The sequence below is a fragment of the Ylistrum balloti genome, unplaced genomic scaffold (assembly GCF_031769215.1).
Source record: "Ylistrum balloti isolate Yb309-2 unplaced genomic scaffold, AGI_CSIRO_Ybal_v1 Utg370124, whole genome shotgun sequence".
Lineage (NCBI taxonomy): Eukaryota > Metazoa > Mollusca > Bivalvia > Pectinida > Pectinidae > Ylistrum > Ylistrum balloti.
The window spans coordinates 432,193-460,000 of record NW_026782139.1 but is presented as its reverse complement, the minus strand read 5'-3'; the positions used below and the strand labels follow the sequence as shown (position 1 = coordinate 460,000).

The 27,808-nt window shown below is 37.9% G+C and overlaps 1 protein-coding gene across 1 annotated transcript in view; it reads left to right on the top strand.

Annotated features, from left to right (window-relative positions):
• The window catches only part of LOC132550445 (uncharacterized), a 27,859-nt gene extending 3,574 nt beyond the window's left edge, over positions 1-24,285 (top strand). Inside the window, exon 2 of the mRNA XM_060214513.1 lies at positions 23,928-24,285. Within this exon, the coding sequence (XP_060070496.1) occupies positions 23,928-24,285 (358 nt within the window). The remainder of the gene's footprint in view (positions 1-23,927) is intronic.
• The last annotated feature ends 3,523 nt before the right edge of the window (positions 24,286-27,808 follow it).

Sequence of the window (27,808 nt, the reverse complement as noted above, 5' to 3'; positions counted from 1 at the left end):
GAATGCCGATGTCAGAAAATAATTGCAATTTATTGTTTCGAGTGCAATTGCAATGTCGGTTTAACAGCGCATGCAACCAGCACACATATATCGTCGGTATAAACACTATTACCTACTTAACTGTTATATACTAGAATTAATAACCTTTCAGTGCGTGCCCGATAACTAATAAAGTTGGAGTTATTCTGAAATGTTTAGCGATGACATTGTACGTGAGATTATTCAACTATTGGGGGATGTATATTTCCTACAGCTCTTGTTTAACAATATTTTGCAGCGACAGTGAAGTGCATGTTTTGTATATATGACAGTTACGAAAAAAAAAAAACAAAATAAAAAAAAAAATAAAAAACTAAAAAAAAAATAAAAAATAAAATAAAAATAAAAAAAAAACCCAAAGACACATACATAAAAAAAAGGAAACAAATAAATAAACTAAACAAAAAATTTAAAAAAAAAAATAGAAAAAAAAGAATAATAAACAAAATAATAACAATGCCGAATGGATCTGAAAAGAATTAAAACCCAGAAAATATCTGCCAAAGCCAGCTTGTCAAAAGCTCATTGTAAAACTTTAGTTGTATAAATAATGTATACTTACTGATATACTGTCGGTCACGTTCTGGCGGAAGAAAATATTTGTTGTGAATCCAGTAAATGATTTGTAGTCAGAATACTGCCCCAGAAGACACTCCAAAGTGTCTGTGTTATAACTAATACTCTGGCACAGCATTGTCTGAACACACTCCTTCTGACAGCCTACAATTCCGATACCGTTAATTGTCTTCAAAATGCCGGTATCTATACGATATCCTTTTAAATGTTCACTGTTGTCTACCATCTTGCAGTTTGTAGCCACGCCACATTGAATTGTGAGAGATAAATAAATTATGAATAAATTTAACATTTTGTTTATTCACTAAAAACTAAAAACAAATTGTTTTTTTGAAATATGCGATAAAGATTGGTTTCTAAAATAAAACCATGATAACTTATAAAACTTCTTCAGTCGAGATTGGGAAAGACATACAACCTTCCTTCAACAACACTGAAAGAAACATCCAACATCCGGCCTTATGGGTTGATAAGCATTTCAACACGATCTTATCCCAGGTCAGACTTTTTCCATAGCACAAAATAATCAATACAGACCACATGACGATTGTTTCTCAATTAACTCCTACCCACGTGACCAGAATTTATACATACATACCTTCACGGTTCATTATCATATGTTAATTTCGAAAGTGAATGCATGTTGCGAATTTTCGCACATTTAACCGAATCAATGTTCTTTATATGTTTCAGTTTGATATTGTTATGGTACAAATATACCAAGGTCGTAAACACCTATACTAATTTACTGTTTTGGTAAGAATATGCCATGGTCGTAAGTACCAATATTAACCAACAAGTTCAGTACAGGCAAAAAGTTTAATAACTGTCAGAATAAATATCTGCGTGATTTTTGTGATCATAGTAAATATGTATGTGCCGTGTAAGATATATATAAGACATTACGTGAATGACTTTGCCGAGCGAGCTTACTATTTAGTGCATAGTAAATAAATGTCAAATATAAAATCAATATCCATATATGACAGTGCTTTCACACATATGGCTTATACTCTACATTATATTAATAATGTATACATATATTTTTACTTCAGATAACATATATCAATGTAACCTAGGAACAACAACAGCGATAGACAAGTATTTTCATACAACACACTCTGTACAAAACCTGTAAGTGTTGTCAGATTTTGGGACCAGCAAATATGGAGAGCTCCACTCGCTCTGAATGGGCTCTATAATGTCGTTCACCAACATGTATGCTATTTCTGCCTCCATGTGCTTAGCTTTAACATGGTTAACACGTTAGATGTCTTATTAGGTTCATCAGGAAACAGTGGCTTAAACTGTTGTATTAAACGCCTCAACTCCGATCTCTGATGCATCTCTAAGTGCTCCAATTTCCTGTTTGTCAAAATATCAGAATTTTTACAACCTGACACTACACTCACCACTACCTGGCACACAGGTATTGTCCTCACTGCGTGTACTACCATTGTCTGCTTGGACTACCGTAGTTGTGCAAATGGGTGATGTAGGCTTTGCATGTCGACTAACATATTCCTTTGGTACATTTGTTTCTCTTGGTTACACCCTGGTTTTTTTTTATATAGTCCAGGTCTCCAACCCTACAATCTACCTCACAGGGCCCATAATACCTTGTCTGAAGAGAGTGACCAGGTGAGGGTAGCAATACTAGTACCAAATCACCAGGTTTGAATTCTCTGTACTGGGAATCCTTATCATACCATGTTTACATTTTCTCCTGACATTCCTCCTAGAAATCTCAGTAGCCCTAAACAACCTTTCTCTGAATTTGGACACATAGTCTAACAGATTACTCTCTGTTTTCTCTACCAGCCACTTTTTAGCAATATGAGAGGACCGAGTGCAGTCCTTCCAAACACCAACTCAAACGGGCTAAATACCAAGGACTCTTGCTTTAATTCGCGGTAACAGTAACATGTAAATTCCTGTGTCCCAGTCTTTTGAGTACTCCATGCAGTATGTGCGCATCATGTTTTTGAGGATTTGGTGAAAACGCTCAAGTGCCCCCTGGGATTCTGGTTGATACGCACTAGCTTTGTACTGATCAAAGCCTAACAGGTGCATTAGCGGCTGGAAAATGTTGGACATAAAGTTCGAACCTTCGTCCGATTGTATTGACCTTGGCAACCCAACCAGTGTAAAGAACTTAAAACATTCACTATGGTAGTGGTTTTGGTATCCCTTAAAGGAATAGCTTCGGGAAATCTTGTTGGTGAACACATAATTGTCAACAAGTACTCGTTACCCGATTTTGTTTTTGGGAGGGGTCCACACAGTCAATCATTACTAAATGGTTCATCACATGCAGGTATGGGGTATAATGGAGCACGGGGTATGTTTTGGTTAGGTTTCCCCACTACTTGCCACATCTCTCCTAAGTTTTGGCCTATAGAAATGATCCAGTATCCTATCATAGGTTCTGTTTACCCAGAAGGTGACCTGCCATAGGAGTGTCATGCCCAATAGACGATATCTTGATTCGGTATACTTTTGGAACTTCCTTTCGATATACAACCTTCCACTCCTCTGTCACACTAGCATCCGGAGGTCTCCACTTTCTCATTTACACTCCATCTTTATCAAAATAACATACTGGCACACTTTTTGCCTCTTTCGCGGACAACATATTCTCCTTGAGTGATTTAAATTCAGGATCCCTACTCTGTTATCTGATTAATTGATCCCTGCTCAATACATCACCAGTGTTGCTGCGATTCTGTATCATTTCACTAGTGTTAGCACTATCTCCCTTACATGGAGCCTCACATGTATTCTCGCTGACAGCTGTATCATCATTTGGCCTATTTTAGCCATAATATCTAGTACAAATCCTTGTAGGTTGACTATCACAATCAACACTTAAACAATCAACAGTGTCTACATCAATGGGATTGTCAATCATAATTGGGTCAGCACTGACCTTTCCACCAGCTAAATCGTTGCCTAGCAACAACGAGATACCCTCTACAGGTAATATTGGTCTAACATCTACCTTGACAGGTCAATTTACCACGTCCGACTTAAGGTTTACAGTGTGGATAGGAACACTTGTGAATCCCAACTCATCCCCTCTAATAAGTACACTTTTACCTGTGTATGACTTATCGGACATTGGTAAAACACTTTTCAGCATCAATGACTCGGAAGCTCCAGTATCCCTCAATATTTTGATAGGACACATGTCTTTGTCGTCCTTTAAGGAGACAAAGCCTTTCGATATGAAGGGTTTATATTGCTTGATTTCGGAATCTAGGGATTTGTCCCTGTTCGATTCCATCTCTGGCACAAATCATGACTTTTTTGTCCTCTTTCTCATTTTTTCTTGAGGCTCCAACAGTCTGACATGATATAACCCTTTTTCTTACAATAACGAGTATTTCTGTGCATTAGCACATTGATTCCCTGCATTACTGCTTTGGAAATGTGTACTCTGTTTCTAATCTTTTGGCTTACTAGTAGAAGGGAGACTACTCTGACTAGACTAAATTTGTTTGTCAACGTATAGGCGTCAGCTATATCAGCAGCTTGTAGTAGTGTGTCAAGCTTGTGCTCATCTAAATGTGTTTTGATTGCTGGGTGAATACTTCTCAAAACTCTTCAAGTAACACAAGTTCTCGGAGTTTATGAAAACTACCCTTTGTTTCTCTGGAATCAAGCCACCCGTTGAACAACATTTCTTTCTCGCGAGCGAACGCGACATGTGTTTGTTCCCCCTCTTTCTTGCTATTTCTGAACCTTTGCCTATAGGCCTCTGGTACTAGTTCGTAGCTCTGATCTACAGACATTAAGGAACATATTTCTCTAACCCTACCTATGAGTGCACTCTGTAATAATAGGGTCCAGACATTCCTAGGCCAATTCAAGCTTGTGGCTATTTTTTCAAAGTGCATGAAGTACTTATCCACGTCTTTCTCTTGAGATTTAGGAACTAGCCGGCTATGTTTGACTGCATCAAACTGACGAGCTACCGGAACTTCCCTATCTCTCATTTCTAGCTCTTTCATCCTGTATTTCTGCTTTCTCTCTCTCTTCACGTTTCCTGGCCATTTTCATTTCTTCACATTTCAATTCGAACTCTGAGCGCTCTCTCGCCACTTTCAACTCCGACTCATACCGTAACTGTTCTAACACGAACTCTCGTTCAGTATTCAAATCATCGATAATATTATTCTTTGCATCTTCTTCAAACTTTCCATCTGCCACAAAATGATACAACAGCTGATTGTAGCTGACCAAGAGTTACTGTCCCTCACCTTGTTCTACATCTAAAAGTTATAACTGTGATACAACAGCTGATTGTAGCTGACAGTAAACAAAATTGTATATATCTACAACAGCTGATTGTACTACTTATAACTGAGTTATACACGCGGTGATACCAACAGCCTTGTAGCTGACCTAAGAGTTAACGCTCCGTCAGCATGTTCTACCTCTACTTATAACTGTGATACAACAGCTGATTGTAGCTGACCTAAGATTTGCTGCTCCCCCACCTTGTTCTACCTCTACTTATAACTGTGATACAACAGCTGATTGTAGCTGACCTAAGAGTTACTACTCCCTCACCTTGTTCTACCTCTACTTATAACTGTGATACAACAGCTGATTGTAGCTGACCTAAGAGTTACTGCTCCCTCACCTTGTTCTACCTCTACTTATAACTGTGATACAACAGCTGATTGTAGCTGACCTAAGAGTTACTGCTCCCTCACCTTGTTCTACATCTACTTATAACTGTGATACAACAGCTGATTGTAGCTGACCTAAGAGTTACTGCTCCCTCACCTTGTTCTACCTCTACTTATAACTGTGATACAACAGCTGATTGTAGCTGACCTAAGAGTTACTGCTCCCTCACCTTGTTCTACATCTACTTATAACTGTGATACAACAGCTGATTGTAGCTGACCTAAGAGTTACTGCTCCCTCACCTTGTTCTACCTCTACTTATAACTGTGATACAACAGCTGATTGTAGCTGACCTCAGATTTACCGCCCCGTCAGCCTGTTCTTGTTCTACCTCTACTTATAACTGTGATACAACAGCTGATTGTAACTGACCTAGGAATTACCGCTCCGTCAGCTTGTTCTTGTTATACCTCTACTTATAACTGTGATACAACAGCTGATTGTAGCTGACCTAAGAGTTACTGCTCCCTCACCTTGTTCTACCTCTACTTATAACTGTGATACAACAGCTGATTGTAGCTGACCTAAGAGTTACCGCTCCCTCACCTTGTTCTACATCTACTTATAACTGTGATACAACAGCTGATTGTAGCTGACCTAAGAGTTACTGCTCCCTCACCTTGTTCTACCTCTACTTATAACTGTGATACAACAGCTGATTGTAGCTGACCTAAGAGTTACTGCTCCCTCACCTTGTTCTACCTCTACTTATAACTGTGATACAACAGCTGATTGTAGCTGACCTAAGAGTTAACGCTCCGTCACCTTGTTCTACCTCTACTTATTACTGTGATACAACAGCTGATTGTAGCTGACCTAAGAGTTACCGCTCCCTCACCTTGTTCTACCTCTACTTATAACTGTGATACAACAGCTGATTGTAGCTGACCTAAGAGTTACTACTCCCTCAACTTGTTCTACCTCTACTTATAACTGTGATACAACAGCTGATTGTAGCTGACCTAAGAGTTACCGCTCCCTCACCTTGTTCTACCTCTACTTATAACTGTGATACAACAGCTGATTGTAGCTGACCTAAGAGTTACCGCCCCGTCAGCCTGTTCTTGTTCTACCTCTACTTATAACTGTGATACAACAGCTGATTGTAGCTGACCTAAGAGTTACTGCTCCCTCACCTTGTTCTACATCTACTTATAACTGTGATACAACAGCTGATTGTAGCTGACCTAAGAGTTACTGCTCCCTCACCTTGTTCTACCTCTACTTATAACTGTGATACAACAGCTGATTGTAGCTGACCTAAGAGTTACCGCCCCGTCAGCCTGTTCTTGTTTTACCTCTACTTATAACTGTGATACAACAGCTGATTGTAACTGACCTAGGAATTACCGCTCCGTCAGCTTGTTCTTGTTATACCTCTACTTATAACTGTGATACAACAGCTGATTGTAGCTGACCTAAGAGTTAACGCTCCCTCACCTTGTTCTACATCTACTTATAACTGTGATACAACAGCTGATTGTAGCTGACCTAAGAGTTACTGCTCCCTCACCTTGTTCTACATCTACTTATAACTGTGATACAACAGCTGATTGTAGCTGACCTAAGAGTTACTGCTCCCTCACCTTGTTCTACCTCTACTTATAACTGTGATACAACAGCTGATTGTAGCTGACCTAAGAGTTACCGCTCCCTCACCTTGTTCTACCTCTACTTATAACTGTGATACAACAGCTGATTGTAGCTGACCTAAGAGTTACCGCTCCCTCACCTTGTTCTACATCTACTTATAACTGTGATACAACAGCTGATTGTAGCTGACCTAAGAGTTACTACTCCCTCACCTTGTTCTACCTCTACTTATAACTGTGATACAACAGCTGATTGTAGCTGACCTAAGAGTTACCGCTCCCTCACCTTGTTCTACATCTACTTATAACTGTGATACAACAGCTGATTGTAGCTGATCTAAGAGTTACCTCTCCGTCAGCTTTTTCTTGTTATACCTCTACTTATAACTATGATACAACAGCTGATTGTAGCTGACCTAAGAGTTAGCGCTCCCTCACCTTGTTCTAAATCTACTTATAACTGTGATACAACAGCTGATTGTAGCTGACCTAAGAGTTACCGCTCCCTCACCTTGTTCTACATCTACTTATAACTGTGATACAACAGCTGATTGTAGCTGACGTAAGAGTTACTGCTCCCTCACCTTGTTCTACGTCTACTTATAACTGTGATACAACAGCTGATTATAGCTGACCTAAGAGTTGCTGCTCCCCCACCTTGTTCTACCTCTACTTATAACTGTGATACAACAGCTGATTGCAGCTGACCTCAGATTTACCGCTCCCTCACCTTGTTCTACATCTACTTATAACTGTGATACAACAGCTGATTGTAGCTGACCTAAGAGTTACCGCTCCCTCACCTTGTTCTACCTCTACTTATAACTGTGATACAACAGCTGATTGTAGCTGACCTAAGAGTTACTGCTCCCTCACCTTGTTCTACCTCTACTTATAACTGTGATACAACAGCTGATTGTAGCTGACCTAAGAGTTACCGCTCCCTCACCTTGTTCTACCTCTACTTATAACTGTGATACAACAGCTGATTGTAGCTGACCTAAGAGTTACTGCTCCCTCACCTTGTTCTACCTCTACTTATAACTGTGATACAACAGCTGATTGTAGCTGACCTAAGAGTTACCGCTCCCTCACCTTGTTCTACATCTACTTATAACTGTGATACAACAGCTGATTGTAGCTGACCTAAGAGTTACTACTCCCTCACCTTGTTCTACCTCTACTTATAACTGTGATACAACAGCTGATTGTAGCTGACGTAAGAGTTACTGCTCCCTCACCTTGTTCTACCTCTACTTATAACTGTGATACAACAGCTGATTGTAGCTGACCTAAGAGTTACCGCCCCGTCAGCCTGTTCTTGTTTTACCTCTACTTATAACTGTGATACAACAGCTGATTGTAACTGACCTAGAAATTACCGCTCCGTCAGTTTGTTCTTGTTATACCTCTTCTTATTACTGTGATACAACAGCTGATTGTAGCTGACCTAAGAGTTACTGCTCCCTCACCTTGTTCTACCTCTACTTATAACTGTGATACAACAGCTGATTGTAGCTGACCTAAGAGTTACCGCTCCCTCACCTTGTTCTACATCTACTTATAACTGTGATACAACAGCTGATTGTAGCTGACCTAAGAGTTACCGCTCCGTCAGCTTGTTCTTGTTCTACCTCTACTTATAACTGTGATACAACAGCTGATTGTAGCTGACCTAAGAGTTACCGCTCCCTCACCTTGTTCTACATCTACTTATAACTGTGATACAACAGCTGATTGTAGCTGATCTAAGAGTTACCGCTCCGTCTGCTTGTTCTTGTTCTACCTCTACTTATAACTGTGATACAACAGCTGATTGTAGCTGACCTAAGAGTTACTGCTCCCTCACCTTGTTCTACCTCTACTTATAACTGTGATACAACAGCTGATTGTAGCTGACCTAAGAGTTAAAGCTCCGTCACCTTGTTCTACCTCTACTTATAACTGTGATACAACAGCTGATTGTAGCTGACCTAAGAGTTACTGCTCCCTCACCTTGTTCTACCTCTACTTATAACTGTGATACAACAGCTGATTGTAGCTGAGCTAAGAGTTAAGGCTCCCTCACCTTGTTATACAGCTACTTATAACTGTGATACAACAGCTGATTGTAGCTGACCTAAGAGTTACCGCTCCCTCACCTTGTTCTACCTCTACTTATAACTGTGATACAACAGCTGATTGTAGCTGACCTAAGAGTTACTACTCCCTCACCCTGTTCTACCTCTACTTATAACTGTTATACAACAGCTGATTGCAGCTGACCTAAGAGTTAACGCTCCGTCACCTTGTTCTACCTCTACTTATAACTGTGATACAACAGCTGATTGTAGCTGACCTAAGAGTTACCGCTCCCTCACCTTGTTCTACCTCTACTTATAACTGTGATACAACAGCTGATTGTAGCTGACCTAAGAGTTACCGCTCCCTCACCTTGTTCTACCTCTACTTATTACTGTGATACAACAGCTGATTGTAGCTGACCTAAGAGTTACTACTCCCTCACCTTGTTCTACCTCTACTTATAACTGTGATACAACAGCTGATTGTAGCTGACCTAAGATTTGCTGCTCCCTCACCTTGTTCTACCTCTACTTATAACTGTGATACAACAGCTGATTGTAGCTGACGTAAGAATTACTGCTCCCTCACCTTGTTCTACCTCTACTTATAACTGTGATACAACAGCTGATTGTAGCTGACCTAAGAGTTACCGCTCCCTCACCTTGTTCTACCTCTACTTATTACTGTGATACAACAGCTGATTGTAGCTGACCTAAGAGTTACTGCTCCCTCACCTTGTTCTACCTCTACTTATAACTGTGATACAACAGCTGATTGTAGCTGACGTAAGAATTACTGCTCCCTCACCTTGTTCTACCTCTACTTATAACTGTGATACAACAGCTGATTGTAGCTGACCTAAGAGTTACCGCTCCCTCACCTTGTTCTACATCTACTTATAACTGTGATACAACAGCTGATTGTAGCTGACGTAAGAGTTACTGCTCCCTCACCTTGTTCTACCTCTACTTATAACTGTGATACAACAGCTGATTGTAGCTGAAGGGTTACTGCTCCCTCAGAGTTACCGCTCCCTCAGTCAGTGATACCTGTTTACATGTTCTACCTCTACTTATAACTGTGATACAACAGCTGTTTGTAGCTGACCTCAGATTTACCGCTCCGTCAGCTTGTTCTTGTTATACCTCTACTTAAAACTGTGATACAACAGCTGATTGTAGCTGACCTAAGAGTTACCGCTCCCTCAGCTTGTTCTACATCTACTTATAACTGTGATACAACAGCTGATTGTAGCTGACCTAAGAGTTACTGCTCCCTCACCTTGTTCTACATCTACTTATAACTGTGATACAACAGCTGATTGTAGCTGACCTAAGAGTTACTGCTCCCTCACCTTGTTCTACCTCTACTTATAACTGTGATACAACAGCTGATTGTAGCTGACCTAAGAGTTACTGCTCCCTCACCTTGTTCTACCTCTACTTATAACTGTGATACAACAGCTGATTGTAGCTGACCTAAGAGTTACCGCTCCCTCACCTTGTTCTACATCTACTTATAACTGTGATACAACAGCTGATTATAGCTGACCTAAGAGTTGCTGCTCCCCCACCTTGTTCTACCTCTACTTATAACTGTGATACAACAGCTGATTGTAGCTGACCTAAGAGTTACCGCTCCCTCACCTTGTTCTACCTCTACTTATAACTGTGATACAACAGCTGATTGTAGCTGACCTAAGAGTTACTGCTCCCTCATCTTGTTCTACCTCTACTTATAACTGTGATACAACAGCTGATTGTAGCTGACCTAAGAGTTACTGCTCCCTCACCTTGTTCTACCTCTACTTATAACTGTGATACAACAGCTGATTGTAGCTGACCTAAGATTTGCTGCTCCCCCACCTTGTTCTACCTCTACTTATAACTGTGATACAACAGCTGATTGTAGCTGACCTAAGAGTTACCGCTCCCTCACCTTGTTCTACCTCTACTTATAACTGTGATACAACAGCTGATTTTAGCTGACCTAAGAGTTACTACCTTGTTCTACCTCAATAACTTGTTCTACCTCTACTTATAACTGTGATACAACAGCTGATTGTAGCTGACCTAAGATTTGCTGCTCCCTCACCTTGTTCTACCACTACTTATAACTGTGATACAACAGCTGATTGTAGCTGACCTAAGAGTTACTGCTCCCTCACCTTGTTCTACCTCTACTTATAACTGTGATACAACAGCTGATTGTAGCTGACCTAAGAGTTACTACTCCCTCACCTTGTTCTACCTCTACTTATAACTGTGATACAACAGCTGATTGTAGCTGACGTAAGAGTTAACGCTCCGTCTGCTTGTTCTACCTCTACTTATAACTGTGATACAACAGCTGATTGTAGCTGACCTAAGAGTTACCGCTCCCTCACCTTGTTCTACCTCTACTTATAACTGTGATACAACAGCTGATTGTAGCTGACCTAAGAGTTACCGCTCCGTCAGCTTGTTCTTGTTATACCAATACTTATAACTATGATACAACAGCTGATTGTAGCTGACCTAAGAGTTACTACTCCCTCACCTTGTTCTACCTCTACTTATACTACTTATAACTGTGATACAACAGCTGATTGTAGCTGACCTAAGAGTTACTACTCCCTCACCTTGTTCTACCTCTACTTATAACTGTGATACAACAGCTGATTGTAGCTGACCTAAGAGTTACTGCTCCCTCACCTTGTTCTACCTCTACTTATAACTGTGATACAACAGCTGATTGTAGCTGACCTAAGAGTTACTACTCCCTCACCTTGTTCTACCTCTACTTATAACTGTGATACAACAGCTGATTGTAGCTGACCTCAGGTTTACCGCCCCGTCAGCCTGTTCTTGTTCTACCTCTACTTATAACTGTGATACAACAGCTGATTGTAACTGACCTAGGAATTACCGCTCCGTCAGCTTGTTCTTGTCATACCTCTTCTTATTACTGTGATACAACAGCTGATTATAGCTGACGTAAGAGTTAACGCTCCGTCACTTTGTTCTACCTCTACTTATAACTGTGATACAACAGCTGATTGTAGCTGACCTAAGAGTTACCGCTCCCTCACCTTGTTCTACATCTACTTATAACTGTGATACAACAGCTGATTGTAGCTGACCTAAGAGTTACTGCTCCCTCACCTTGTTCTACCTCTACTTATAACTGTGATACAACAGCTGATTGTAGCTGACCTAAGAGTTACTGCTCCCTCACCTTGTTCTACCTCTACTTATAACTGTGATACAACAGCTGATTGTAGCTGACCTAAGAGTTACCGCTCCCTCACCTTGTTCTACCTCTACTTATAACTGTGATACAACAGCTGATTGTAGCTGACCTAAGAGTTACTGCTCCCTCACCTTGTTCTACCTCTACTTATAACTGTGATACAACAGCTGATTGTAGCTGACCTAAGAGTTACTGCTCCCTCACCTTGTTCTACCTCTACTTATAACTGTGATACAACAGCTGATTGTAGCTGACCTAAGAGTTACCGCTCCCTCACCTTGTTCTACCTCTACTTATAACTGTGATACAACAGCTGATTGTAGCTGACCTAAGAGTTACCGCTCCCTCACCTTGTTCTACCTCTACTTATAACTGTGATACAACAGCTGATTTTAGCTGACCTAAGAGTTACTACTCCCTCACCTTGTTCTACCTCTACTTATAACTGTGATACAACAGCTGATTGTAGCTGACCTAAGAGTTACCGCTCCCTCATCTTGTTCTACCTCTACTTATAACTATGATACAACAGCTGATTGTAGATGACGTAAGAGTTACTGCTCCCTCACCTTGTTCTACCTCTACTTATAACTGTGATACAACAGCTGATTGCAGCTGACCTCAGAATTTACCGCTCCCTCACCTTGTTCTACCTCTACTTATAACTGTGATACAACAGCTGATTGTAGCTGACCTAAGAGTTACTGCTCCCTCACCTTGTTCTACGTCTACTTATAACTGTGATACAACAGCTGATTATAGCTGACCTAAGAGTTCCTGCTCCCCCACCTTGTTCTACCTCTACTTATAACTGTGATACAACAGCTGATTGTAGCTGACCTCAGATTTACCGCCCCCCCACTTGTTTACCTCTACTTATAACTGTGATACAACAGCTGATTGTAGCTGACCTAAGAGTTACCGCTCCCTCACCTTGTTCTACCTCTACTTATAACTGTGATACAACAGCTGATTGTAGCTGACCTAACAACAGCTGATTGTAGCTGACCTAAGAGTTACCGCTCCCTCACCTTGTTCTACATCTACTTATAACTGTGATACAACAGCTGATTGTAGCTGACCTAAGAGTTACTGCTCCCTCACCTTGTTCTACCTCTACTTATAACTGTGATACAACAGCTGATTGTAGCTGACGTAAGAGTTACTGCTCCCTCACCTTGTTCTACCTCTACTTATAACTGTGATACAACAGCTGATTGTAGCTGACCTAAGAGTTACCGCTCCCTCACCTTGTTCTACATCTACTTATAACTGTGATACAACAGCTGATTGTAGCTGACCTAAGGTTTAGTTCTGCTTGTACTTGTTCTACCTCTACTTATAACTGTGATACATGATTGTAGCTGACCTAAGAGTGTGATACAACAGCTGATTGTAGCTGACCTAAGAGTTACCGCTCCCTCACCTTGTTCTACCTCTACTTATTACTGTGATACAACAGCTGATTGTAGCTGACCTAAGAGTTACTGCTCCCTCACCTTGTTCTACCTCTACTTATAACTGTGATACAACAGCTGATTGTAGCTGACCTAAGAGTTACCGCTCCCTCACCTTGTTCTACCTCTACTTATAACTGTGATACAACAGCTGATTGTAGCTGACCTAAGAGTTACCGCTCCCTCACCTTGTTCTACCTCTACTTATAACTGTGATACAACAGCTGATTGTAGCTGACCTAAGAGTTACCGCTCCCTCACCTTGTTCTACATCTACTTATAACTGTGATACAACAGCTGATTGTAGCTGACCTAAGATTTGCTGCTCCCTCACCTTGTTCTACCTCTACTTATAACTGTGATACAACAGCTGATTGTAGCTGACCTAAGAGTTACCGCTCCCTCATCTACCTCTACTTATAACTGTGATACAACAGCTGATTGTAGCTGACTTACCTTATAACTGTCCAGCTGATGTTAGTAATCTACTTATAACTCAACAGCTGATTGTAGTGACTTTTTACCCTCCCTCACCTTGTTCTATGAAATAACTGTGATACAACAGCTGATTGTATGACCAATTAGCTCCCTCACCGTGTTTTTATTCACTGCATTGAAAGTTGCAGGTTTTCCTGTTAGGGCGCAAATGAAGCGAAAGTTGAATAACGTGGTTTTCCAGTAAGAAATTCCCGTCTGTTATGCTGGTGTTCTCTCTTTCTATATACATATAAACAGTTTTGTAAGCGATTAGATAACAGCATAGAATGGTAGAACACAACGTATATCAGAGTATTCAAAACGGCCTCGTCTTTTTGTATTACGTCGAAATAACGTCGAAGAATGTGTCAATACTTCCGAAACATTTTCGAACACCCTTTGTTTTATATTTCGATCTGTTTTTATATCATTTTCCTTGATGGTTTCCCGTTTGATGGCTCATATTTTTCAGTCGAAGGAATAGATCGATTTTTTACACTTGTGCTTCATTCTCGTGATTGATATAGACATTATGATGTACTCGTGAAATTGATTTGATATATGATATTAACGGGACGATCACTCATTATTCTCTGTGTATCGAACTTTTCACGGACCGTTAGTTATGGTCATTGGCTGTGACAGATATAATTATATATTTCCATAATATTGCTACCTGACAAGAGGATTCCTATAGCGTGCTGTTGTTTGCTCTTTTTACGATGTTATTTAATGTCTGAACACATATTTAAATTTAATGCCACCCTAACAAACCTTAATATTTAATTAACAACGATAATAGGACGCCCTTAGATATTGATCGTGGACAGTGCAATGACATGGCACAGCTAGATCTAATAAAGGGAATTGTGATAATAGACGGAAAATATTTTCAATTCTCATACTGGAAGCTACATTCGTTCTCCAGTTCGGCTTGTTAAAAGTCAGTCCGAAGTGTACTGCAGGTGTAAATGTATTTTTCAAAGTCAATCCGATGTGTACTGCAGGTGTAAACGTATCGTTCAAAGTCAGTCGGAAGTGTACTGCAGGTGTAAATGTGTTTTTCAAAGTCAGTCCGAAGTGTACTGCAGGTGATACAGTATCGTTCAAAGTCAGTCCGAAGTGTACTGCAGGTGTAAACGTATCGTTCAAAGTCAGTCCGAAGTGTACTGCAGGTGTAAACGTATCGTTCAAAGTCAGTCCGATGTGTACTGCAGGTGTAAACGTATCGTTCAAAGTCAGTCCGAAGTGTACTGCAGGTGTAAACGTATTGTTCAAAGTCAGTCCGAATTGTACTGCAGGTGTTAACGTATCGTTCAAAGTCAGTCCGAACTGTACTGCAGGTGTAAACATATCATTCAAAGTCAGTCCGAAATCTACTGCAGGTGTAAATGAATTGTTCAAAGTCAGCCGAAGTGTACTGCAGGTGATACCATATCGTTCAAAGTCAGTCCGAAGTGTACTGCAGGTGTTAACGTATCGTTCAAAGTCAGTCCGAAGTGTACTGCAGGTGTTAACGTATCGTTCAAAGTCAGTCCGAAGTGTACTGCAGGTGTTAACGTATCGTTCAAAGTCAGTCCGAAGTGTACTGCAGGTGTAAATGTATTTTTCAAAGTCAATCGGATGTGTATTGCAGGTGTAAACGTGTCATTTCATATGTTAAAGTATCGTTCAAAGATAGTCTGAAGTGTAGTTCTGGTGTAAACATATTTACACACTATCAATTTCCTTGTAATTAATAGAAGTTCTGATTTTGTTTCATTAATGAATAAAAATCATTTTATAAATGACAAAATGTTTTGTTTTTCAATAATTTAAAAGTATTGGCTGTGTTTATTGGGGTAGAAATATTGTGTAATCGAAAACGTCGATATAACCAACCACAAAGGATTCGAAGTCCCGATATACTGAAATGTTTTTTTACTATTCTCTTGCCCATTGAATCCCAGAACTTTGACTCTATGAGCTGCAACTAAAAACATGATATGCTTTCGTAAATAAATGGGAAAAAAACTAATCCATATCTGAAAAAATAAATGTGTTCCGCGACATAACAATGGCCGTGATGGATAATGGAACAAGAAACACTGTTTTTTATTTTTACTTTCTCACACTTTTAAGCAACATCAGAAATAAGAAATTCGCACCGCAAAATATTATCAATTGGGCATATGAAAGTATACCTGATACATAACAATATATAAATAATTGAAAGTGTGACACTGATATGGCTATGTTAAAAAGGAGTGGAAGAAGTATACCGGTATTTACATATTACAAATACAACACTATTTTTTCAATCAGTCATATTACCAATTGATAACAAGCATTTAAAAAAGAAAAGTTACATATATTGATATATCGATTTTTCATGGTGAGATAAAAACCCTGATTTTTGTAACGGTTGTGATGTTCTGGTTACGGTATTTTGTTGATGGTATCAGCAATAGTTTCATATAATGCAGGGAGATTGTCAGATGAGCTAACGTTTAACATGTAGGTTTGAAGCGGTTCTGACGCCACCTTTTGAACGATGTTAAACCCTTGCTCGTTGCTTTTGATTGCGACTGTTATTATATATCTACCGTCTGATTTTATTAAGTCAGAATTCGATTTTAAATTCACTTCCTGCATATCATTCGGAACTAGGAAAATCAGAAATACATTCTTTGCATTCAGTCGATCGCCTGTAGATTGATTAAACACTTGATTGTTGACATCGAGTAAAGCCTGTCCAAGCTCATTGCCTGATTGATCGGGATATACCAATGAGTTATTGACAGCGTGTAACATACTTGACTTGCTGGTGAATTGATCGAAATACATTTGTATTTGTGTGGTCTTGGTGAATGTAGCTACAGCTAGTCTCGTGTCAAACAATGTGTTGATCAGGTATCTTACACAGTCCAGTACATCATTAAATGAATCAATCTTCAATGACTTCGAACCATCAATTATAACAGCGAGGTCGATTGGTCGATCTGAAACAAAAAAACCAAAGAAATTGTCATGGCGACAAACATCTCCAATCGTGCTTATAATTGCGTTCACAGTGAGTGACAAGGGAGATCAAATGTCCTACTGAATAAAAATGTTATTTGGTTTTATTATTCTAATTCCTAAATACTTTCTCCAGATCCTAAAGTTATTATCATTATCATTAGAATGTCAAAAGAATCATAATCAAAAGTCACATTCTATAAAAACAACATGGGTAAAGTACATGCAGAAACATATATTTACACTGAGACTCCTGAAAAAGTACAAAAATAAGATGACCAGGTGTTCCGGAAGAGTAAAAATAAGTAAAAACGAAATCAACATGTATACTAACGCCCATTTCAATACCGCATAAGGATATCAAATATCTACGGATTGGAATATCATAACGTCAGTAAAATATTTCAATCGTTTTCATCAGCATGCAGCTCTCAAATCCCTGCAATATGAGTTTGTTAGTTATCGGTAGCTCTCCAGAAAATAGGTAAACAACATAGGTTGGGAAAACAGTTATGATAGTGGCCTGTAGTTTTCTGTTTGAAGAATATTATCGAACTCTCATTAATATTCACAGCTAGTATACAGTTAAACAATGATCGCTTTATACTGATGTAATAGTTTGAAATAAAAAACACTGTTTGGGAACAATAATCATATATTTACGATTCAGGACACACGTGGAGTTCCCATTTGACAGCCGGACACATCGTTCATTTGAGGCACACGGACGACTCTTGCAAGGACCAAGGCTTTCCTGGATATAAAACAAAACACAAATGAAGTGTTGGCACAGAGTCCTAGTTTGTATATGAAAGAATTAAGGTTGACCGGAATGCAAATAATTCTCTCGTCATATGCATTTCCTCTACCAGCAATAAAGAATTGTTATTTACTTGTACTAAATAATTAATTTTATCGAAATCATTTAGCACAATTGAAAAGATAAACTTACTGATGTGTTTTATCAGTCAGATATTCCTATAGTTCTTAACAATTTAAAAATAGTGACTAAAATACAAAACCTGCAATGCACAAGTGTTGGCAGAGTGTCCTTGGTGTTCTCCCTTTGTATACATTACCACTGACGGTAATACAGAATAGGTGTTTGTAATCATGTAGTTTTCACCACCAGATTTGTCTTATCAAGTAAGACTTACTGATTTGGTTCATCAAGTGTTTTGAAATTTTTCAACATTTCAAAGATTCAAAACCTGTTATATATATACGTGCAAGGATAAAAACAGTTCTCAACTAAAAATAATTTCCTGTGAGAAAACCTTCAATTCCTAAAGTGTATAACTAACAGCTGTGCTGATGTTATCGAATAAGCTATGTGTAGTTTATTGACAGACGAAACTGAAGGATAGTTGATAAAACATTAACATGGTTATTGTTCTTTAGTGAACAGTTGAAGAAAAGTCAATGTTTGTTTCAACATTTCAACCTTTCCTGACCGACCTATACGTCGATGAGTGCCCAAAGACTGGGAAATTTACTAGTACTCCTACACCAAGCATATCGTATCGTTGTTAGCCTAAAGTTTGATTAACCCTCCATTCACTCGTGACGGGATATGGGCTCGTAACCAATGACAGTGACAACACAATATATCTAGTGGATACACTCTCCCAGTTGAAGACATAATACAGAATTTACAGAAACCATTGGCTGTGTACCATGCTCGAACTGTGTTGTATTTGCTTCTATTCTCCGTATTACGAAAATTTTATGTGGATCCAGTTAAAAGTGTTAACGTTTGGAAACTTATTGGAGACTTCATAAAATTGTTGTTAGAGCATAAATAAAAATTAATAATGATATGGCACAAACGAGGATTTTAAAATGCATCCTTCGGATGCAGTTCTCCATCTTTTTGGTAGTTTATGCAAGCTAAGTTTGCATATAAGAAAGCATTCATTATCAAACATCGGAACTCTGTATAACTTTATAACAGTTCTAATGCTTTTTCCATAGTTATTTTAACGCCATCACGTGCAAACCGTTCGATATAAAACAAATCTTTCTGTAACTTAGTGTAGAAGACCAGAGAACTACTCCCTCATTGACCTTATACTACCTCTGGCTATACCCTATCTCCAGCTAGGCTTCTATTAATTACTGACATAATTATTGTCCAACGTGAAGCTGCTAGAGTTTTTCCTGAAGGGGGCATTGTATATCTGATATATAGTGAAACCTCTTCCATTAATCTGGCTGTGAATTTCTTTCAAAATCCCATGGAAAACTATTCTAGAGATTGGATGAAACGTGCACATGTTCATGTGGATTCATTTTCAGAGTAGTACAGTTTAGTAATTTATCATTCTCAAAATGTTTAGATAATGAAAACCTTGAAATATGAAATAGCAAGAAAGCGTAAATCTGTATTACCTGATGTTAAATGCACATTTCATGATTGATATGATAGGTATGCAATTACACCTCTGCGGCAAAAAAAAACAAAAACAAAAACAAACAAAAACGAAACAACAAAATATGAATCCATATTTACAGAGTTTGATTTCTGGTTTGTTAAACCAAATCTTACTTGAAATTTCTTACCAACATTCTTATAATTATAAATATAAACTTTATTTATTTTACAACAAAGCAGAGTTACAATCTTATTGTGATTACATTTATTCGATAAGTGGAATCAATGATATGTGGATTTTAAATGTCTCAAAAAAAGCTTTTGGCCAATTCTGAACATCCTATTTTAAAACAGCTTCTTTTAAGGATTTTTCCATTTTACACTGTGTGCACTACTATGTTCCATTCCAAAGAAAGAAACGACATTATTTTCTTGCCTTTTCTTCAATGATATAAGATAGGGGTTACAAATATTTGGTAAAAAATAATGTTGACAAAAGTTTAAAATGAATCAGTAATCATACAAACAGGAATATTTGTCATAAAATCTTACAATTCTTAAATGGGGAAATATCAATGAAGGAAATGCCGATATGTCAACATATTTATTTTTCAATCTCAAACTCAACGAAATTATATGCCAAAATGTGTACAGATGAAAAATAAACATATATAAGTTTACTGAAAGAGTACAAGGAGAGGAAAAACAGCTGTTCCGGAAGGGTAAGTGTCTTCTGCTTCATCTAACACAATAGCACACAAGTCGTGGTCAATTCATGTAGGTAATGTTACGTTCACTAAAGCGGTCTAGAGTAACAACGACAATTTCACCTGACATAAAAATGAACATAAAACTACTCTATTTTCATGAGGAAGCTACCTGATGTTATGTCACCACTTATTAACTGTATGCATTAGCGCAAAGCAATATTTAAATGTGGTCATACTATGGAGTTTCTACAATGTACCAATGTTTAAAAGTTTTACAGTGGAATGACAACGCTATATCATTAATTAGACATAGGCCTGTCACACCTGTATAATGATAATAAATAATTCATTGTTCCTGAACACAAAAGCCAAAATATAAAACAAGATAAGCTTCAGAAGGTAATCGGGTCAATAGGTCCGTCCTAGATGACGAGAAATTAAGGTCCAACAGTCGATATCATTTCAAACAATGTGAACAAAAACGAGGCTTGTTGTGAACTTTAAACACATTGAATTTTCATGCATGCTGTACTTTATTTTTTACATTTTCTATGTGGTATTAAAAACCTGTTTAAAAAGAGAGAAAAATGATTTCCCTTTATGGTATAGAAGACTGATATCGATTTAAGAAAAAAGTCTAATACATTATTTTCAATCCATTTCAGTTTGTGCTAATGTCTTTTTGTCTTTGTATATAATTGCTGGAAAATAATATAAACCTTACACACGATTACGTAATACAAAGAAATCGGGTTGCATCGCTGTTAAATCGACATTGAAATTGCACTTGAAACAATAAACTGCAATTTTTTTCTAACATCGGCAATCCAATTTTGCCAGTCATAAAACTTGAAATGAGAGATGAGGATTGGAGCAGTTATTCGATAAGGTAACTGATGTCCTTTTAACTCTAATGGAGGTATTGTTTGTCTGATTGTGTCGTTGTATTGGAAATGGTAATAGCAGACAAAGCCAGCACACATATATCGTCGGTAAAAACATTACTACCTACTTACCTGTTATATACTGGAATTAATAACCTTTCAGTCCGTGCCCGGTTACTAATTAAGTAATTGATCTGTAATTGAAATGTTTGGCGATGACATTGTACGTGAGATTATTCAACTATTGGGGGATGTATATTCCCTATAGCGCTTGGTTAAAAATATTTTATTACTGCAGCGGCAGTGAAGTGCATGTTTTGTATATATGATAGTTACAAAAACCAACCCCCCCCCCCCCCCCAAAAAAAAAAAAAAAAAAAACCCAAAGACACAATACACACACACACACACAAAAGAAAATTTATTAATAAAAAAATTCTACAAACAAATTTTAAAAAACAAAAAAAAAAAACAAAAATGGATCTTAAAAGAAGTAAAAACCAAACAATATCTGTCAAAGCCAGCTTGTCAATATATTCAAAAGATCATTCTAAAACCTCAATTATAAAACAAACTAATGTATACTTACTGATATATTGTCGGTCACGTTCGGGCGGATGAAGAGGTCCGTGGTGAGTCCAGTATATACTTTGTTGTCGGAATACTGACCGAGAAGACACTCCAAAGTTTCTGTGTTATAACTAATACTATGGCACATCATTGTCTGAACACACTCCTTCTGACAGCCTACAATTCCGATACCGTTAATTGTATTCAAAATACCGGTATCTATCCGATATCCTTTCAAATGTTCACTGTTGTCTACCATCTTGCAGTTTGTAGCCACGCCACATTGAATAGTGAGAAATAAATAAATTATGAATAAATTTAACATTTTGTTTATTGACTAAAAACTAAAAAAAAAAAAAAAAAAAACATCTTTTTTGAAATATGCGATTAAGATTGGTTTCTAGAGTAAAATGGCCATAACATATAAAACTTCTTCATTAGAGATTGAAACATACAACATTCCTTCAACAAAACATCCGAAAAAATATCCAACATCCGGCCTTATGGGTAGATCAGCATTTAAGCACGATCTAATCCCAGTCAGACTTTTTCCATAACACAAAATAATCAATACAGACCACATGACGATTGTTTCTCAATCAACTCCTACCCACGTGACCAGAATCTATACATACATACCTTCACGGTTCATTATCATATGTTAATTTCGAAAGTGAATCCATTTGCGAATTTTCTCACATTTAACCGAATCAATGTTGTTCACATGTTTGAGTTTGATATTCAAGGTTATATTCATAATATCGCAGTTGTAGTGCAAGGTGTCGGCAACATACTGAATAGCGAATGATTTCAAAGAATGAAGGTCGATGATAACGTATGTAATTGTTCTTTTTGTTCATATTTTACCCAAGTTTGATAGAATTTCAGTTTGGATTATCATTCAATTGTTTGTTTTTGTTGGCAGAATGCAAATCCAAAATTACACGTCGCGTATTGAAAATGAATCATTCAATATCTATCGGAAGTGTCCTTTTTGTGTGGGTATCTCAATACCGTGTTTGAATGTAGTTCTTTAAAAGAATTATAATAATTTTCAGACAAAATGTATGCATTGAAGACTCAGTAGTTTCTCATGCGAACGAGCATTTGTGCATTGTGTAAGATTTATTTTCAGCTCCGCCTTGTTGTTGGCTTGTTACAAACTCTTCAAGATCAAGAAGTACAAGACAATCAACCATTACTCTCACTCCAGTATCACTTTAACTACAATATCGTAATGAATTGTATCCGTTGATTTAACCACTCCAACAAATGAGCGGGTTGTTGACATGCTGATTTGTTAATTTATATTAAATCATATTACTTATTTTAACTGCTCATAATTTCTCCTAGTACTTCTTAATTTCTCTTAGTACTCCACTTAAACTATCTTAGTACTCCTACTTAACCTCACTCATTACTCCTAACTAATCTCTCTTAGTACTCCCACTTAATTTCTCTTAGTACTCCTATTTCATTTATCTCAGTACTCCTACCTAATTTCTCTTAGTACTCCCACTTAATTTCTCTTAGTACTCCCACTTAATTTCTCTTAGTACTCCCACTTAATTTCTCTTAGTACTCCCACTTAATTTCTCTTAGTACTCCTACTTAATTTATCTCAGTACTCCTACTTAATTTCTCTTAGTACTCCCACTTAATTTCTCTTAGTACTCCTACTTAATTTATCTTAGTACTCCTACTTAATTTCTCTCAGTACTCCTACCTAATTTCTCTCAGTACTCCTACCTAATTTATCTCAGTACTCCTACCTAATTTATCTTAGTACTCCTACCTAATTTCCCTCAGTACTCCTACTTAATTTCTCTTAGTACTCCTACTTAATTTCTCTCAGTACTCCTACCTAATTTCTCTCAGTACTCCTACTTAATTTCTCTTAGTACTCCTACTTAATTTCTCTCAGTACTCCTACCTAATTTCTCAGTACTCCTACCTAATTTCCCTCAGTACTCCTACTTAATTTCTCTTAGTACTCCTACCTAATTTCTCTTAGTACTCCCACCTAATTTCTCTTAGTACTCCCACCTAATTTCTCTTAGTACTCCTACCTAATTTCTCTTAGTACTCCCACTTAATTTCTCTTAGTACTCCTACTTAATTTATTTCAGTACTCCTACTTAATTTCTCTCAGTACTCCTACTTAATTTCTCTTAGTACCCCTACTTAATTTATTTCAGTACTCCTACTTGATTTCTCGCAGTGCTCCTACCTAATTTCTCTTAATACTCCCACAGGGAAAAAGATAGCTTTCAGGTAATGCACACAGAAAGCATTACTCTTCTCGAAGCAAGAAAGACTGTTGAAATCCCTGTGTCGGTTCCATCCTATGCCAGTCTTGCAAAGGTTGGTATTACGAACTTGGAGACCCATGATGCTACACAGACATATGATGCAGGTAAACAGACTGACATAGCGTGCGACAATCTTTCTGGCCTTCGGCCTGCTACATCAAAGGCTTCGTCAACAGTTATCGCGAACACCACCATCACCATCAAAACAGAATCAGAACCCCCAATCACCATCAAAATCTGCTCCCAGCACTCAAAAAGTGAAAAATCAGCCAAAGCAGATAATTCAAATTTCCTCAGATAGAAGGAAAAAAGGGTCTGACAACCCCATTCACACCTAATAGCTGTAAAACCACCTTAGGTTAAATAAGTAGTCTAGCTAATTATCAATGGTTCCCCACTTATCTCTATTTTTGTTAGTTTTAATGGATACAATAATCCAATGGAATTGAAGGGTTCTGCAATCCAATATTGATGAAATTCTTCGATTGTCTCAAGAACATAACCCTAGTGTAAAATGTATCCTAGAAACGCTCACCAGAACCGTTACAAATATCAATTTCAGAAAATATTCATTGTTTAATGCCAACTTATTAGCATCCCTCTTCCGGAACATCCTCACAATTTTATTTAACTTTATGCCACTTATCTTTGTTACTCGATTTAGAATGGACGTTGCATGGCGATCTCTGTGGAAGCGACCACCTTAAAATATTTCTAAGGAATTGTGGATTCACAGAGAGCGATCATGTACCCCATTGGAAATTATATAAAACAGATTAGAGTGAATTTGAACATTTCAGTACCAAAATTATCAACACCATTGATTTCCTGAATTTAAAAGACCCGGTAGAATCCTTTACTACCAAACTTCCTGAGATCGCCGAAGACTGTATACTAAAGTTTATAAGAAAACGCAATAACAAAACCTTGGATTAATAAAGATTGTGATAAACCGCTTTGGGGCAATTAAAAATCAACCCAACAAGCGATAGCTTAAACAACAATAAAATCTTTCGGGCGATAGCCCGTCGTGCTATACGCTTCCACAAACAATTGCCTTGGAGATCTTATGTCTCCAAATTAAATTCCAATACATCCACCAAAAAGGTATGGGATAAGTTAAAACGAATCGGTGGTAAAAAATCATTCAAAACAATGGGAAATCTGAAAACTCATGGAAAATTAGCCACATCGAAATTTGATATTGCAAATGCTTTAGGATCTGCATTTTCCAAATATTCGTCTGCAAATAATCATTCCACAAAATTTTTAAAAAAAATTAAGACCAAGCGTGAAAAAACTAAATTGAAATTCTCTTCCGAAAACAATGAAACTTACAATCAACCTTTCTCAATGTTAGAACTACGAAAATCGTTGAAAAAAAATCGCATGACTCTGCAACAGGACCTGATGATATTCACTATCAGTTTCTAAAACATCTACCAGAGTCATCATTAGAAAAACCTTCTTGGTATTATTAATCATATTTTTAGATCGAGAAATGTCCCAAAGTCAAGGAAATGGTAACTGTGATTCCTATCAACAAACAGGGTAAAGATACGACAGATCCCTCCAGTTACCACCCAATATCACTCACGAGTTGCGTTGGTAAAACTCTAGAACGGATGATAAATTCAAGATTAATTTGGTATCTGGAATACAATCACATAATATCACCCCTACAGAGAGGTTTTAGATCTAAGCGAGATACCAATGATCTTTTGGTTAGACTTGAAACATTTGTGCGTGAGGCTTTTCTAAAGAAGGAGCACTTGGTTGCTGTTTTTTTTTCGATTTGGAAAAGGCTAACGACACAAAGTTGAAATACGACAAAATGAAAGATCTGCACGATATAGGTATTAAAGGTAATCTACCATTTTTTTAAAATACTTATTTTTGGACTTAAGATTAACAGTATTGTCAAAACATCATTCTCTTCAATGGAGGGCGCTCTTTGTGTCGATGACTTCATCATATGCTATCGATCTAAGCATATGAATGCCATCGAAAGACAACGACAACAATGTCTGAATCGACAACAAATTTGGGCAGAATATAGTTTAAAATTTTCACAATCAAAAACAGTTCGTATGCATTTTTGTCAAATTCGGAAACAACACGACGATCCAAATTTGTCTCTCTGTGGTGTACCTATTCCGGTTGTTGAGCAAACGAAATTCTTAGGTGTAATATTCGACAGGAAATTGTCGACTTTTAACTTCATGAAATGTTTAAATCAGACAGAGACAGTTACACCTTTCGTTCATTCTTCTCGAAATTGCAGTTAAGATATAAAACATTTCTACATTTATATACTGATGGTTAAAAAGATAATGATGAGGTTTCCGCGGTCATGGTTACACAAGATGAAACCTATGGATGCCAGTAACTGATTCTATATAGCCGTCGAAATAAATTGGCTTTGCAATACACCATTTAGCTAAGGGCAAATCCTTCAAATCTTGCTTTTTCACTTGTATTTGATCCAAAATATAAAACCTTGTTTCCAAACAAACCAAAAATTCACCTGAAGTTGACTTTTAACTTCATGAAATGTTTCTCTTGACAGTTACACCTTTCGTTTCTTCTCTTGCAGTTAAGATATAAAACATTTCTACATTTATATACTGATGGTTAAAAAGATAATGATGAGGTTTCCGCGGTCATGGTTACACAAGATGAAACCTATGGATGCCAGTAACTGATTCTCGACGGAAGCCCGAGCTATCTACCTCGCTCTTGAATATACTCCTAGTTTCTCTTAGCACTCCTAGTTTCTCTTGGTACTCCTAGTTTCTCTTGGTACTCCTAGTTTCTCTTGGTACTCCTAGTTTCTCTTGGTACTCCTAGTTTCTCTTGGTACTCCTAGTTTCCGTTAGTACTCCTAGTTTCTCTTGGTTCTCCTAGTTTCTCTTAATAACCCTAGTTTCTTTTAGTACCACTAGTTTCTTTTGGTACTCCTTGTTTCTCTTAGTAATCCTGGTTTCTTTTAGTACTCCCAGTATTTCTTGTGGTACTGCCAGTTTCTCCTGATACGATACCACTAGTTTCTCTTAATACTCCTTATCTTTTAATTTCTAATTTCTCCCTCTGCTACTGCTATCACTCAGTACTCATTATTTCTCTTAATATCCCAAGTTTCTCCTAACACCTCTTAATACTTAGTACCTTCGTGTACCTAACAGCTCCTTGTGCAGTATCTTCTTCTTTGTACAACCCATATCTGGTCACATTTTTGCTATTCATAAAGCTACTCTATATGTCTCCTAGTTCTGCTTGGGTCTAACATCAAAACAACACTGCCCTTCGTACATGTGTGGAAGGAGCAATATTTGTGAATGAATGACCGGTCGCGTGTGAATGTGAGAGTGCAAGCATATTGTATATAAATAAACTACTATGTACTTACGTTGATTGTAACGTTCTGTTAATGCATTATCGTGTATCGGATTTGTTCATATTAACACCGTTGGCTTGTGCTGTCATCCGGGCGTCTAAATTTATTCACTTCCTTTACTTTCATGTTGGTAATTTCCTTCCTTACGTAACGGGGCTTCTCATTGGTTGATCTCACTCTATCATGTAAAGCTTATTTAAGTCCGGACATCGATAGTAATCTTCAGTCTGACCTGCTGGTAGGCTCACTTCTCTCTCCTACTCTTGTCTCTTTCGTCTGTGGGTTGGGGGGTCCGCCGTGTCCCTCTGTGGCATTTCGAATAATGTATAGGCAGTAGACTTAGCCATAAGCCAGCGGTGGGGTATCTTATGTAGCTGTCACGTACGCATTTCGTGTTGTTTGCTCTTTCTTTTTAAGCATCTGCGGG